Source organism: Nymphalis io, chromosome 5, assembly GCF_905147045.1.
Source record: "Nymphalis io chromosome 5, ilAglIoxx1.1, whole genome shotgun sequence".
In the NCBI taxonomy this organism is placed as follows: Eukaryota; Metazoa; Arthropoda; class Insecta; order Lepidoptera; family Nymphalidae; genus Nymphalis; species Nymphalis io.
The window spans coordinates 5,054,932-5,069,775 of NC_065892.1; the positions used below are offsets into that span (position 1 = coordinate 5,054,932).

Consider the following 14,844-nt stretch of genomic DNA (forward strand, 5'->3'; position numbering starts at 1 on the left):
GGAACACAATTTTCAACTATTCCAGCTAATCGAAATAAAAAAGAACCTTGAAATTAAGGTATTTTTATAATATTATGTAACGAAAATGTTTGCGTATTTGTTTTAAATAGTATTTTAACTTAAAAAATATAGCAACGGTTTGAGGTGTTGCGGTCACGTGAAGTAAGAGGACGAGTGTAGAGGAGTGTTGATAGTAATTGTCAAATTATTGGAATTGTGAGCCATCAGCCTGGTCGCAGAAATTAATATTAAGAATGATAATAATTTGAAAGTTAATGGCATTAATATCACACTATAGTGTGTGCCTCGTTGATATAGTGGCTAGATATAAGGCCGCAGACCCAGAGGTCCTAGGTTCAAATCCCAGGTGGGGCCAATATAAAGTAATTGTTTTTTTCTGCCGAAAATTTTTCAATAGCAACCCGGAATCTGGAAGTTGAAATTGTGTACATCCTAACGTGCTTTCCCATGCCTAGGAAAGCACGTAAAGCCGTTGGTCCAGCGCCTGAACTCTTTCCGGTCGTCGGATTACCGTCCCATCGGATTTTAAGAGTTAGAGAATAGAGAATGCACCTGTGTTTGCGTACACTTTTGTTTGCGTATTATTACTATTATAGTGTGACAAGAATTTTTTTAGAGTTAGTTAGTAAGTGAGTTGTAGTATTTAAGAAATAAATAATGAGCTCCGTGTAAATCATTTTTATTTTACTCGACACGAATAAATGTTAAAAACACAAGTTCAAATGATTCCTTCTAAAATCAAAATATACTATTAAAATATAATGACCCCGTTACAAATACCATAATCCTATAGTGATATTTTTACACTTTTGTTGTACATTAATATAGCCGGCCACTCGCTAGCGATCATCATAATATTTTACGGCTTTACTTATAAACGGTCCTAAGCCTGGCTCCGCTTTGTTATTATTGATTTAACATTCAAAAGAAGAAGACACGGTATTATTAAACTAATCACTCGCTAACCAATGTTTATAAGTAAGCCCAATAGAAGAAATCAATTATAATTTTATGTCTGGATATTGCAAAGTGAAATTTAGTACCTACGAGTACGAGTTAGTTATATAGGGAAGTACATATAAAATAAAAAAAAAAACTAAACATTGTTATTATTTAATTTTAATAGCATTATTTAAGTAATTTTCATTAAAAATCTTATTACATGAAAATTATTACATAACTAAATTTCAATTGTTTCTTAATTATTTTAAGCAGATTAAATTGTTTTATTTTTTAATAACGAAATAAAATTAACTTATGTAAAACTGTGATTAGGTATTTTAAAGTTAATTATCCGCGACTTTCTACTTGAACTGTAAAACCATCAACATGCTTCATCATAACGTCATAGGAAAGTCGAAGTGGATTATTTTTATCGTATGTGAAATTTGTAGCTGGAGTGAAGCGGTATTGTCGCAGGAGTGTCACCAAGGTTGTAGTTATTGACAGCATCGCATATTGATAACCTGAAATACAATATTAAATTTTACAATATAGATCAAGTAATCCAATTCTCATAACGGATACTTCTGTATTTGACTTAACTTTAAATGAAGAGGAAGAAATCATTTTGCTTTCCTATAATCGAGATTCAATTTTAAAACATTTAGAAGAATCAATTAATTCATTTTGGATTAACATCAGATGCGATTATTCAATAATAGCCAAAAGCTTTAACATGTTATTACAATTTTCCACATCTTATTTGTGTGAATTTGGATTTTCAGCATTAACAACATTAAACTTAAAAAAGAATTAATTGTTTAATGTAGAAGACGAAATGAGAGTAGCATTGTCATTTTTACGACTAAATATAAATAAAATTATCAAAAAACATGAAGCTCAAACTACTCTCATTAAAAGTATTCTTTTTATTAACTTGTAATGAATAACTTAATAAACGTACTGTTATTGTTGTAGTACATATTGTTTTATTTCGCACATTTTAAATTATTATCATAAACTATTTTACGCAGTATGTTATAGGTATGTAAATAATTTTTAAAACATATATTTTTTCGCAACAAAAAAAAAGGTTAAGAATCACTGCGCTAGAGTAACAAGGCAGTCCTAAAGGCAGTCCAGTTGTAAATTATTTGTTATATTAACAAATACGACGGCTTACAAGCCTGCTTGATGATGGTGATTTGAACCCGTCCTAGTTTATATCCCGGTGCGAGCGGCATTCAAATCATATCAGTAAGTTTTTGTGTCAAGAAACGTTGCAGCTAAGCTCAGTACTGACGTTAGCAGTGATAAAGTTGGCAGCATTTCACTTCGTTAAATATAATTAGCATGCTTCAAAGACATTCTGAATTTGTACTCGTACTACTTAGCACGAGATATTTTAGGCACTTACCAGTGCAATGCCGCTGGCGATGACGAATGTGTACCATATGATTAAGTTATTTTAGCAATGTTCTTACCAACACAGTTCCTTGGGCCATGACTGAATGGCATAAAAGCATTAGGTATTTGTCCAGACATAAAACGATCAGGATTAAAATCATTCACATCTTCTCCCCAGTGCTGAGGATTGTGGTGTATGCCCCAGATGCTGATAACTACGTTGCTACCTTCCGGTAAAATTACACCCGTAGCTAGAGGAACAAAATTGTTTATTATTTTCAAGTATTTATTAAATGTTTATGCATATGTTTTAAGCTTAAATCATTTTTTTATCTTGAAACGATCATTCTTTTTAATAAATTTTATGATAGATAGATGAAATAGTTTTAATAGGAATTAATATTGTATTGAAACACACCAATAAAATTTGCCTTAGTTACCGCTAAATATAATTAAAAATATTATATAACGGAAGAACGGGTTGGTCCAAATGGACCACTGGGACGTTTGCCTTGACGTATCCGGCAAGAATATCCGGAAAGTTAGCTTCTAGATATTTGAATAAACCCTCCAGTGGGTGAGGGGTAGTACTGGTGGCCATGGTGGCCATTGAAAAAGAAATTCCTCCCTGCCTTTATGGCAGGGAGGTGTGTGCCTACGGTGTAATCCCTAATGAGATTACACCGTAGTAGTAGTAGTCTGCCCGTGGGTGGCAGAGGTGAGTGCCTACTCCCAAAGGAGTGTGTACTTACTCTACGGGTGTACTCACGAGTGTTGATTTGGCAGGACTTATCCGTGCAGTGACGGAGAAGGAATACATTTCACTGCCCCTCTCTTTCCCATGGGTGTCGTAAGAGGCGACTAAGGGTTATCTGAGCGACCATCTGCTCATCTGGTGGTAGGATGCTAACATCCGCCTGGCTTGTTACCACCGTACGCATGGTGAAAAACTCGTGAAGTGGCTTGCAGCCGCGTTTCGAGGTCAGCCAGCGTACAGCCAGAGCCCGAGCAAGTATTGCCGCGATGGGTGTCGGTCCAATTGGAGACGGCTGTTGAACCAATGCCGGGGGAAACTGTATTGACCTGCCGGACAGGGAGACCCGAAGAAACGGCTGTTCCGCTGGCCGCCCGTGGCATAGTACAGGGGCCCGAGCGTGCCTAACCAGCTCGTGAGGCTGCCCCACCAGGCCACGCATAATCTCGGGGTGGACCGTCGTGCCGGTTGGTGACCGGTAGGTGGGGTCCCGGCGGCCACTTCCGGGGGGGTTCAGGGGCCCTTCCGTCCGGCGGGTCAGTACATTTTTCCTTTTGGCAACCACTTGGGGAAACACGCCTCCACACTTTGCCCATCCCTATCGTGGCAATACATCGCTCGCTTCACGTCTCTTTTCCATTTTATTTTTCCCAAATGGCGCAACAAAACAGAAATAACGGTCGTACAGCGGTGCACACCCCCACCATACCCTCGCTGTTTGAGGTCGAGTTCTCTAACATCCGAGGACTCCACACTAACCTCAATGCTGTCCACCACCATCTCGAGACAGCACGGCCAGCAATGTTGTTTCTCACGGAGACACAAATACTCCGTCCTGCCAATACCAGCTACCTTAATTATCCCGGCTACACGCTTGAAGAATCCATCAAAGCGAAAGCCGGAGTATGCTTGTTCGTCAGGACGGATGTTTGCTGTCACCGATTGCGCTGCTTGGAGGACCCCTCCTTCTCCATGTTGGTGGTACGTGTGGACCTGGTTCGTCAGAGCCGAGTCTACGTGTGCCTCTACAGATCTCACAATGGTGACTTGGAGACAAGCCGATTATTTGACCATCTTACTCGGGTGGCAGATGCTGCGCAAGAGCAATTTCCTAACGCGGAATTGGTGTTTTTGGGGGATTTTAATGCTCACCACGAATCCTGGTTGAAATCCCTCAAAACTGACCATGCTGGAAGGACTGCTCATGCTTTTGCTCTCACACATGACTTGACCCAACTGGTTGATCAGCCCACCAGGATCCCAGACATTGATGGGCAAGCACCTTCTCTACTGGACCTTCTGCTGACTTCTCACCGAGTGGAATATCAGGTTGTGGTTCAGGCTCCTCTTGGCTCTTCGGATCACAGCCTTATTTCTACCAGAGTGCCACAGGCCAAGCTGCCGCCACTAGCGGAATGCAAACGTCGCGTTTGGCACTATAAGTCGGCGGATTGGGACGGTATGCGCGATTACTATGCATCTGTCCCTTGGAAGGAACGTTGCTTCAGTGGGAATGACCCGACAGCTAGTGCCGCTGCTGTTGCTGGCGAGATCATGCTGGGAATGGAATACTACATTCCTAGATCAGATCTCGTCAGTAGGAGTACGAGTAACCGTTGGTTCCTCGTGAATGTGCCGATGCTGTATCATCTAAGCAGGCGGCATATCGCAAGTGGATCAACGGCTGCATTAGCGGGGCATCTAACATTGACTCACTGAAAGCAAACTATAATAAAAATTCCAAGTCCTGTAGAAAGGCATACACGAGAGCGGATGCACAGCGCATTGTACAGCTTGGTCATGACCTTGTTTCGCATCCTAGGGGCTCCCGTAGCTTCTGGCGTCTGACCAAGTCTGTGCAAAACAATTTCTGCCAACCTTCGCTGCCACAGCTCAGAAATCCGGACGGATCGCTAGCTCACAGTCCGCAAGAGCAAGCTGATCTCCTGGCTAAACTCTTTGACGACAATTCCGTCATCGATGATTGTAGTGCACTGCCACCTACAATACCTGCATGTGGCCATACGATGCCTGACATTAAAATCAGGCAACGTGATGTGCGTGCGGAGCTGCAATCACTTGATGTACGGAAAGCTAGCGGTCCCGATGGAATACCAGCCATAGTGCTGAAGAAGTGCGCAGCGGAGCTGTCTCCTGTGTTAACGCGCCTGTTCTTTCTCTCTCTTCGGGAAGTGTGCCGGAGGCTTGGAGAAGAGCTAATGTGCAAGCGGTTCCCAAAAAAGGGGATCGGTCTGACCCGGCAAATTATTGGCCAATAGCTATCACCTCAGTACTTTGTAAGGTGATGGAACGGATTTTAAACAACCAACTGATCCATTACCTAGAAGATCACTCTTTAATTAATGATCATCAATACGGGTTTCGACCAAAACGGTCCACAGGTGATCTTCTAGCGTACGTAACGCACCTCTGGGGTGAAGCTATCGACAAGCATGGAGAATCGTTGGTTGTCAGCCTCGATATCTCCAAGGCTTTCGACAGGGTCTGGCACAGAAGTCTTCTCTCCAAGCTGCCGGCATATGGTCTGCCTGCTCAGCTATGCACCTGGATTGCCAGCTTCCTACACAAGCGTAGCCTTCGTGTTTTAGTAGATGGTTGCGCTTCACAATTCTATGTAGTGAATGCTGGGGTCCCCCAGGGATATGTGCTATCTCCCACACTCTTTCTTTTGCATATCAATGATATGCTCTCTCTTGGGAACATACATTGCTATGCAGATGATAGTACAGTGCATGGTGGATACCACGGACGCGCAGTGGCTGGGCGAGCGGAAATTGAGGAGAGGCGGAAGAATCTTGTCATTGAACTCGATAGGACGTTAGAGCTCATCGCCAAATGGGGCTCTGATAATCTTGTCGAGTTTAATGCCAAGAAAACACAGGTATGCGCTCTCACGGCGAAAAAGTCAACATTTTCCCCTCTTCCCTCTCTCTGTGGTAATCCGCTGGTGATGCAAAGCAAAATCGCCATGCTGGGGATTGACGTTCGCTGCGACCTTAGTCCAAGGGATTACATCGAGGCTGTTATAAAAACAGCTTCACGGAAACTCGGAGTTCTGAACAAGGTGCGGCGCTTTTTCACGCCACAACAACTGTGCCTGCTGTACAAAACACAGGTACGGTCTTGCGTGGAATATTGCTCGCACCTTTGGGATGGCTCCGCTAAGTACCTACTTGAGGCCTTGGACCGGTTGCAGCGACGTGCCGTACGCATTATTGGCGACGTAAAGGTCACAAACACCCTTGAACCTTTACAATTGCGTCGTGAGATAGCAGCACTGAGCGCTTTCTATCGACTGTATCACGGCGAGTGCTCTGAGGAATTATTCTCTCTAATTCCTGCTTCCCCCTTCCTTCTTAAGTCCACGCGAGCTGGTTCTCGATGTCACCGCCTAACTGTGACATCAATTCCATCGCGAACAAAGAAATTTGGCAACTCCTTTCTTTGTCGCACTTCCAAAAAAGGGAATTCCTTACCAGCTCACGTTTTCCCCTCCTCTTACAACCCGGGTTCCTTCAAACGAGGCGTGAAGAGGCATCTTGCGGGCCGGCAAGGCGAAGGCGGCTAGTGCAGAACGTTTTTCCTGTCTGTACTGGCCGTCGTCGCGTTTGGACTCTACTACCACTTACCATCAGGTGGAGTAGAGTCATTTGCCCTCCCGGCGAATATAAAAAAAAAAAAACGGAAGCTGTGTAAGATTATGATATGATATTAATATTATATTAATTGATTGTTGGTATTACATTTGTTTGCGATTACATTAAATTTGTGTGCGATTAATAAACTTCGATACCTTTTATCATGAAAGTTGACAAATATATCTATATACTTTTTCATAGAGAAAAGGTTTTATATAATGTTTAACTTCTTTGTGTAATGCCACATAACGCCATGCTATATAACGCCACGCCACATGGCGACCCAAGCCAAGCCAAAAGTTTGCTTCGACAGTTAGTGACGGGACTGTCGTCACATCGGACTGTCAAATGGAAAGAACTAAATGACCAATTGCACTGCAGTAAATCAACGTCTGCAATAAATACAGTTTAAACCATCGCCACGAAAATTGTAATACAACTATATTCGGTTCAAAAATAAGCAGCTCAATGTCTGCTACTGGATTTTGGTAATATTTATATTGTGTATTGTAATAATGAGTCACTCCGAAGCAAAATCACTACGAAGCAAATATACTTACGTAGTTTTAAATCTTGCTTACAATATCTTGCAATAAAGGGAACAGGTGGATAAAGTCGCAGTGTTTCGTTTATGACTGCTTTCATATATTTTAATTTGAACAGATCTTCCATCTGAAGAGGCTTTTCTGAATCGCTTAAAACTTCTTGAATTCTAAAAGTCATTACCCGTTTAATTAATGTGGAAACTTCTTAATTTAAGCTTTTAATAAAAATACCTATAGAATATTTGTTTGATATAATAAATACTAACATTTTTAATAATTTAATATATAATAATTTAATCATTAATTAGTGACAGAAAATAAAATAAATGTCTCTTAATTACATTATTTAAACGTACTCTTTGTATACTCTTTCTTGTACATCTGAATATTGGGACAATAATAAAATTGTGAAGCAAATTCCTACTGTTGATGTATCAGTACCCGCCAACGCAAGTACAAGTATTTCTTCCCGTAATTCTTCGAGTGTATATGCTTTATCAATATTCTTAGAAATCTCTATCATTAACTCTAAGAATGATTTAACATCAATTTGATTTTATCTGTACCTAAAAAATAGTTTTTTTTTTAATTTTTTTTTTTTAATTAAATTAAAATAATTATAAGAGTGTTTTCTGAATGACCGTACGGTTATCAACTTCCGCTTCAATTCCATCTCTTTCTTCAATCAGTGCTTTCTTTTTACAAATAAGCTGAAAAAAAGGTAGTTATTTCGAATTATTCACACAATCGTCATTACTAAACTATAACAAATGGCAGGTAAAGCAAAGATAAAAAGGCCTTAGAATTACATATTTCTTACGATTTTTCTAATTATTCTTATATATTATTTACTATAAACAGTGCCTAATTAATATATATCTTTATTTATAATACAACCCTAAGGATAAACTTCCGAAAAGCGCATACCGCCGATGAATCTGAAATTTGGTATAATAATGTATTTTGACCTCCTAATCACGAATATCACATGACAATGTCTGCTGAGTTTTGTGAAATATAATTCCGACAAACAAGAAGTGTACATTTTATCGTTAATGTAACTTATTTCTTACTAATTAAGTTATATCCAATTATATCGATTATTACTATTGATGGGTTGCCCGGAAAATGCTCATTGTTCTTTATTCGAACTTACGTCATTCACGAAGTCATATATTATTTTCTTCGTATGCTCTTGTCTTATATACACAGGCAATAATTTGTAAAGAGCATCAACATGTAACCAAGGTTGACATAAGCGAGCAGCGATATTTTTTAAGTTTTCTACGAAAGCATTGAAGAATGGATGATCAGGTTGCCGCTGCACATCAATGTTCACGCCAAACGCTGTCTCTAATGAAATACATATTTTGTTTAATATACTCTGAAAACGTAGCCATTTCAAATCTTGGATTTCACTTTGTAGCAGCATTGTCATCAATATTATGATGTCATGAAGATTTGAAACGAACGAGTCATTTGTCAATTAGATTGGTTACAGTTTGAAAAATACATACCATCGCTATAAAAAAGATACATATTATGGGACATATTATATTTAAAATTTTAAAGGACAAGAATAATCATAAAAAATATACCACAAATCGAATCCAATGCATAACGGCTGATATAATCCCAACATGAGATATTTCCTTTTCCAACTTTAGATGCGAGTTTTTTAACTACAATCTTAGCATGTGTCTCAAAAACTGTCACATATTTGCTTACATATCTTGGAGCAAATGTTGGCGCTAAAATTTTGCGCCTACGATGCCAAATACCAACTGCAATGAAAATCATAAGTATTTTATATATTGTCATATTTAAAGCACCTTACAAATATTAAGAGTACAATTATTATATTTATTAGTCTTCATTCTATATTATATTTACTATTTTTTTCAAGTTATCGATAACGAACTGTAATTTTAACCTCTTAACCTTTATATATCTAAATGTATGTTGTTTTTAGATAATAAATTATAATATACCAGGCGCGAATACTAATCCGTTGCCGAAGAGATACTTTGTGTATTTGTGAATATAGTTTTTATTTAATGTTGACCTTAATACTACAATTGCTTGGTCTGGATCCATTATGCCTGAAAAAGATTAACCTTTAAATTAAGAAAAAAAAAATATGCAAGCGGCTTGCACAAGAACAAAACAGACTATATTAATATATGGTTATGACAAAATACTTTGTATCAACTTTATTTAATGTATTTGCCGATTAGATATAATATTATATATAAATAAATGCTTTATGTTAAATCTATTAGAAATATGTATAACCTTTGTTTCATCAAGTATGCCATGCAAGTATAATGGATGGGTTGCCCACCCATCCATTATAGCAACCCAACTATTTATACTTATGCGCAGAACCGTCCATAGATATTTGGAAAGCCACAAACATTGATATTAGCTTAGTGACGGTTTGGCGTTTATTATAGTAGTGCACCGTCATCAAATAAATAAATAAAGTAACTCTTTTAATTTTTTTATTTTTATAGGTCATTATTATACTTAACACAATAATAACTAAATCATGCCTGTCCAAACGTGTAAAATTTTGGCTACGCCTGCCCGCTTAAGCGAAAAATAAACAATAATAATCTGCTTACAAAGTTACACGCATAATTTTAACTTGCTACTTATGTTGTCATGTAACTTAAAATTAATTTGAAAATTTAGTCAAATACTTGACAACTGAATACATGGAAATCAACCTGGTACTTGTGGTAGGTCTTTGTGCAAGCACGTCTGTGTAGGTACCATGAGATATTCTACCGCAAAATAGCAGTACTTGTTATTATTGTGTTCCGGCTTGAAGGGTGAGTGATCCAGTGTAATTACAGGCACAAGGGACATAACATCTTAGTTCCCAAGGTTGATGGCGCATTGGCGATGTAAGCCATGGTTAACATTTCTTACAATGTCTATGTGCGTTGGTGACCTCTTACCATCAGGTGGCCCTTATCCTCGTCCACCAACCTATACTATAAAAAAAAACCTTACCACTAAGTAAATATTTTAACTTACCAACAAAAAACATGTTACCCAACCACAAACTTATCGCATTATGCTTTCTTTTGAAACCTTGTACCGATAAATTCATAAAAATGTTCATCAAATCTGGAATAAAAAAGTAACTTTTAGTATATGCGCTGGTCCAAGTTAAAAGAGTTCATTATTATAAATATAAGTTAATAGTTTATTTTGAAAACTGTTGAGAGAACTTGCTTTATATATTTCGGAATTTTATTGTATAATAGCGCTCCTCTTAATGTTATAATATTCTTGCCATAATTTATTCTTACATTATGGAATATGAGGTGACACGATATACTTAGTGACAATTTTTTAGTGGATTTGACCACCAGGTGTATATTCTATTCTCTAATGCGTTTGCTTCAATTCAATTCGACGAGCACGTGATCAGACGTAGGACCAAATGTTTTAACTTGCTTTTTGTTAATATCTAGCTTAACTCTATATTAAAACTGGTAAAAGTGAAAATGCCTTCATAGTAAAAAAGAGGTTCTATTCCAATGTTAAAAGTGAGCGCGTGTTTTTACAGACTAGTATAATAATCTTCAGACACTTTTGTAACATGTACGTTTCAATAAAATGCATTCGTATTAATTGGTTGTTTTATAAAAAAATATAGATAGATAAACAAACCAATAGGTCCGTTAATAACTTAATATCTGTAAATAATGCAAAATTAAATAATCTGCACTGACCTACTTATAATAACTTACAGTATTAGTTATTATAGTATTCAGTTATTAAGACAGCTAACTTTTTAAATACATAGTACAAGGCAAAGTCATACAAGGTAAGTCATAATACAAGGCAAATATTGCGCAAACATTATTTATACACGACGAACTTGGCTCCAATGTATATTCAATATTGCTAATACGAACTTGAATTGTATCTCTATATAAAAAAATACTTGCTTTTCTTTTCAAAAAATATTTAAGTATTTCAATAAATTGTATTACTTACCTTTAATTTAAAAAAAATACACTGTGTGCTGTGTCTTGTGTTTTTTCATTACTGAGTTATATGCTTCAGTCGTGTTGTATTTGCTATCCCATAGGATTATAAGTGCGAGGAATAGAGTGAATTCGTGTTTGCGCACACACACGTTAATGTTGAGATTGGGCGTAAAATCTTATTAGGTTGACATCATCGTCATTTCAATTATAATAACTTATAGTATTAAGACAGTTAACTTTTTAAATTCATAGTACAAGGCAAGGTCGTGTTCCTTCGTTTACTCCTTTAGTATTGCGAATGACAGATTATAAAACGTTTTCCATTTTCCATTATTTTAACATTTACTTAGACTAAATATGCCATAAGATAAACATATAAACAACATTTATATACTTAAATTATAGTTATTATTTTTATGTATTTTTTATACTCGCGTCTAAGCTTATCATCTAAGGAAAATGGTAATAATAATATAGTACCCATTGATCTTTATACGTTTAGTTGATGAAAGTACACAATAAATATCTTCTTCGTCGTGACACTCTTGTGAGAGCGGTCGTGGTCGCCATGAAGTATTACGAATTGTTCAGCACAAATGTTATTTGCCTCACTAGCCTTCGCCATATGTCCCTATTAGTGGTGAGCCTGGTGCATTCATGCAAAGGACCACCAACAGTTGTTTTTTATTTATTTATTTAACACTTTTTGCACAACATATACATAAAATGAGAGAAGTAGGAAACAATCAAAGAAAAAGAAAATAAAAAATGGTGCGCAAAGGCGGTCTTATCGCTTATAGCGATCTCTAACAGACAACCTTTGGTGAAAGAATTTTGTAAGAGAACAGGTAAGTGCATTTACATATAAAAAGGAGATACTAAATATTTAATAGACTACACATATCTACATCCCACTAACCACATATACATACATACATACACACACATACACATATACATTCATACAAATATATATATATACATACACATATATAATTATTACTTAGCATATACATATTATATATAATTATAGAGTATAAAATTATATATAGATAAATTATAAACCACATACTATTTCATACATACATACATACCTTACTTGGAAATGGACAAATAATAGCTTTTCAAGCGGTATTTAAAAATACTCAATGAACTGCCGAATATCTGTAGGCAGTGCATTCCAAAGCTTGATGGTTTTTGCAGTAAAAGAGTTAGTGTAGGTTTGTGTCCGACTGCAGGGGGTAACTAGTTTATTATCATCCGAAGAACGCAAGTTGTGTGCGCTGTCGCAACCAAGAAATTTAAAGCGTTCTTTAAAGTAAGATGGTGTTTGATCGATATAAATAATAGAGTAGAGAAGAGATAAGGCGTGTAGATTTCTTCGTAGTCTGATTGGCAGCCACTTTAACTGAGACCGATGCTCAGAGACATGATCAAACTTTCGCAGGCCAAAAATAAATCTTATGGCTATATTTTGCAGCCGTTCTAATTTATTTAGGAGGTCTTCAGTTAAATCCATGTAGCAGACATCAGCATAGTCCAGTATTGGTAACAGGAACGTATTATAATAACGTACGTTTTTTGTTACTTAATTTAAAAAATTTAAAAATTAAAATAAATTAGATCAAATTATTTAATTTACTTGTTTTGATCTACGCAGCTAAATCTCAAAAATAAAATATTTAGTGATATTTAGTTTATATTTTTTTTTTTTACTTTTAATTTATTTTTTACTTTTTAGTTATCCCTGGACAGGTTTCTTAGTCTGTTCATCTCATTCAACGCATTATTGTTGCAAGATCCTTTGCCGGTTAATTTCGAATAGTCTAGCTCTTCAATAAGGAGACCGTCTAATGATTTTACCCTACTTAAGGGCACGTATTCGTAATAAGAAGCGAAGAGCTTCAAGCCTAAGTATACAAGGGCATGGTTGACAGTACTACCATGCATTTTATGTACTGTGCAAGCCCAAGTTCCTTCCTTACCTTACCGAGTAAATGGGACACCTAATGGTAAGTGGTCACCAACGCTATGGGTGTGACATTAGCAATGTAAGAAGTAATAACCATTCCTTACATCGCCAATGCGCCACCAACCTTGGGAACTGGGATGTTAAATCCCTTGTGTCTGTAGTTACACTGGCTCACTCACCCTTCAAACCGGAACGCAAAAATACTAATTATTGCTGGTTAGCGGCAGAATATCTAATAAGTGGATGGTAATCACCAGTAAATACATTTATACATCGGTAAAATACAGACATTGTTCAATATTACTTACCTTCATTATTACCTATAAAGCTAATTGCATTTCCGATAATAGGAAAATAAGTCCAATCATTTCCAAGTTGCTGGTGTAATTTTACGAATTTATTTGGCTTCCATCGATCCATTATCAACAAAATTATGATAACCACAATTAAATATTGCACAAACATTATTTATACACAACGAACTTGGCTCAAATGTATTTTTGTCGCTCGAAACTTACCTAATATATGGATTTCCAATCTTGCTATCGCCAATAGGAGTTTAATTTGTGCGCATATATTATGTGTTTTTTATTGCACAAAATACATTTTAAAATGGTGCAATTTATTATGTTAAATAAGTCCACGTGATATTAGCCTCGGAAACTATTAATACACATATAAAAATTAGAACACTTATTACAAAATCGACCCGTTGAATCATGAGACCCGGATGTTCAAAGATATGAACGAATTAAGTACAAAGTCACTTGTACAAAAAATATATCTAAATATACTTGGTACTGTAACTAATCTCTATCTACCTTAATTATAAAAGAATTAAATATTCATATTTAATTATTTTAATAGTACATTGGCTCGTGATTTCATCTAGTTAATTAGGATCGTAATAATGTTGTTTTTGTAATAACCGTGTTCTTTTAGAGCGTCAGAGATCCTATGTTCAACAAACTATAGAGGAGTCAAATAAAACTATATTTATCTTTTAATACGTTTTTATTATATTTTTTTAATTTGGTTAATAAATTCAAAATTAAATTAATTGACTGAAATTGTAAACAATTTCAGTAATGAGATCCCGGTCCCATTTCCTTTAACACCTTTTACGAGTAGTTGAAGGATGTCGCTCCTTCCCATTGTTATATATTTAACTGATTTAGAAAAATGTAAAAGGAGGAAGAGGCTGAATTGGCCCCACACCCAATAATACCCTACTAGTGGTAGGGCTTTGTGCAAGCTCGTCTGGGTAGGTACCACCCACTTATCAGATATTCTACCGCAAAACAGCAATACTTGATATTGTTGTGTTCCGGTTTGAAGGGTGAGTGAGCCAGTGTAATTACAGGCACAAGGGACATAAAATCTTAGTTCCCAAGGTTGGTGGCGCATTGGCTATAAGCGATGGTTGACATTTCTTACAATGCCAATGTCTAAGGGCGTTTGGTGACCACTTACCATCAGGTGGCCCATATGCTCGTCCACCTTCCTATTCTATAAAAAAAAAACACCCGCCATC

General features: G+C 36.7%; 1 protein-coding gene across 1 annotated transcript; it reads right to left on the reverse strand.

The window, feature by feature from the left end:
- Window positions 1-1,311: 1,311 nt before the first annotated feature.
- On the reverse strand, window positions 1,312-13,756 carry LOC126768354 (cytochrome P450 4C1-like). The gene is made up of 10 exons (XM_050486380.1): window positions 13,619-13,756; window positions 10,374-10,466; window positions 9,320-9,430; window positions 8,927-9,112; window positions 8,485-8,681; window positions 7,975-8,038; window positions 7,685-7,856; window positions 7,344-7,495; window positions 2,448-2,621; window positions 1,312-1,487 (listed from the first exon to the last, which is right to left on the reverse strand). The coding sequence occupies exons 1-10, from the start codon at window positions 13,728-13,730 to the stop codon at window positions 1,312-1,314; spliced, it is 1,437 nt and encodes a 478-aa protein (XP_050342337.1). The 5' UTR covers window positions 13,731-13,756.
- Between the last annotated feature and the right edge of the window lie 1,088 nt (window positions 13,757-14,844).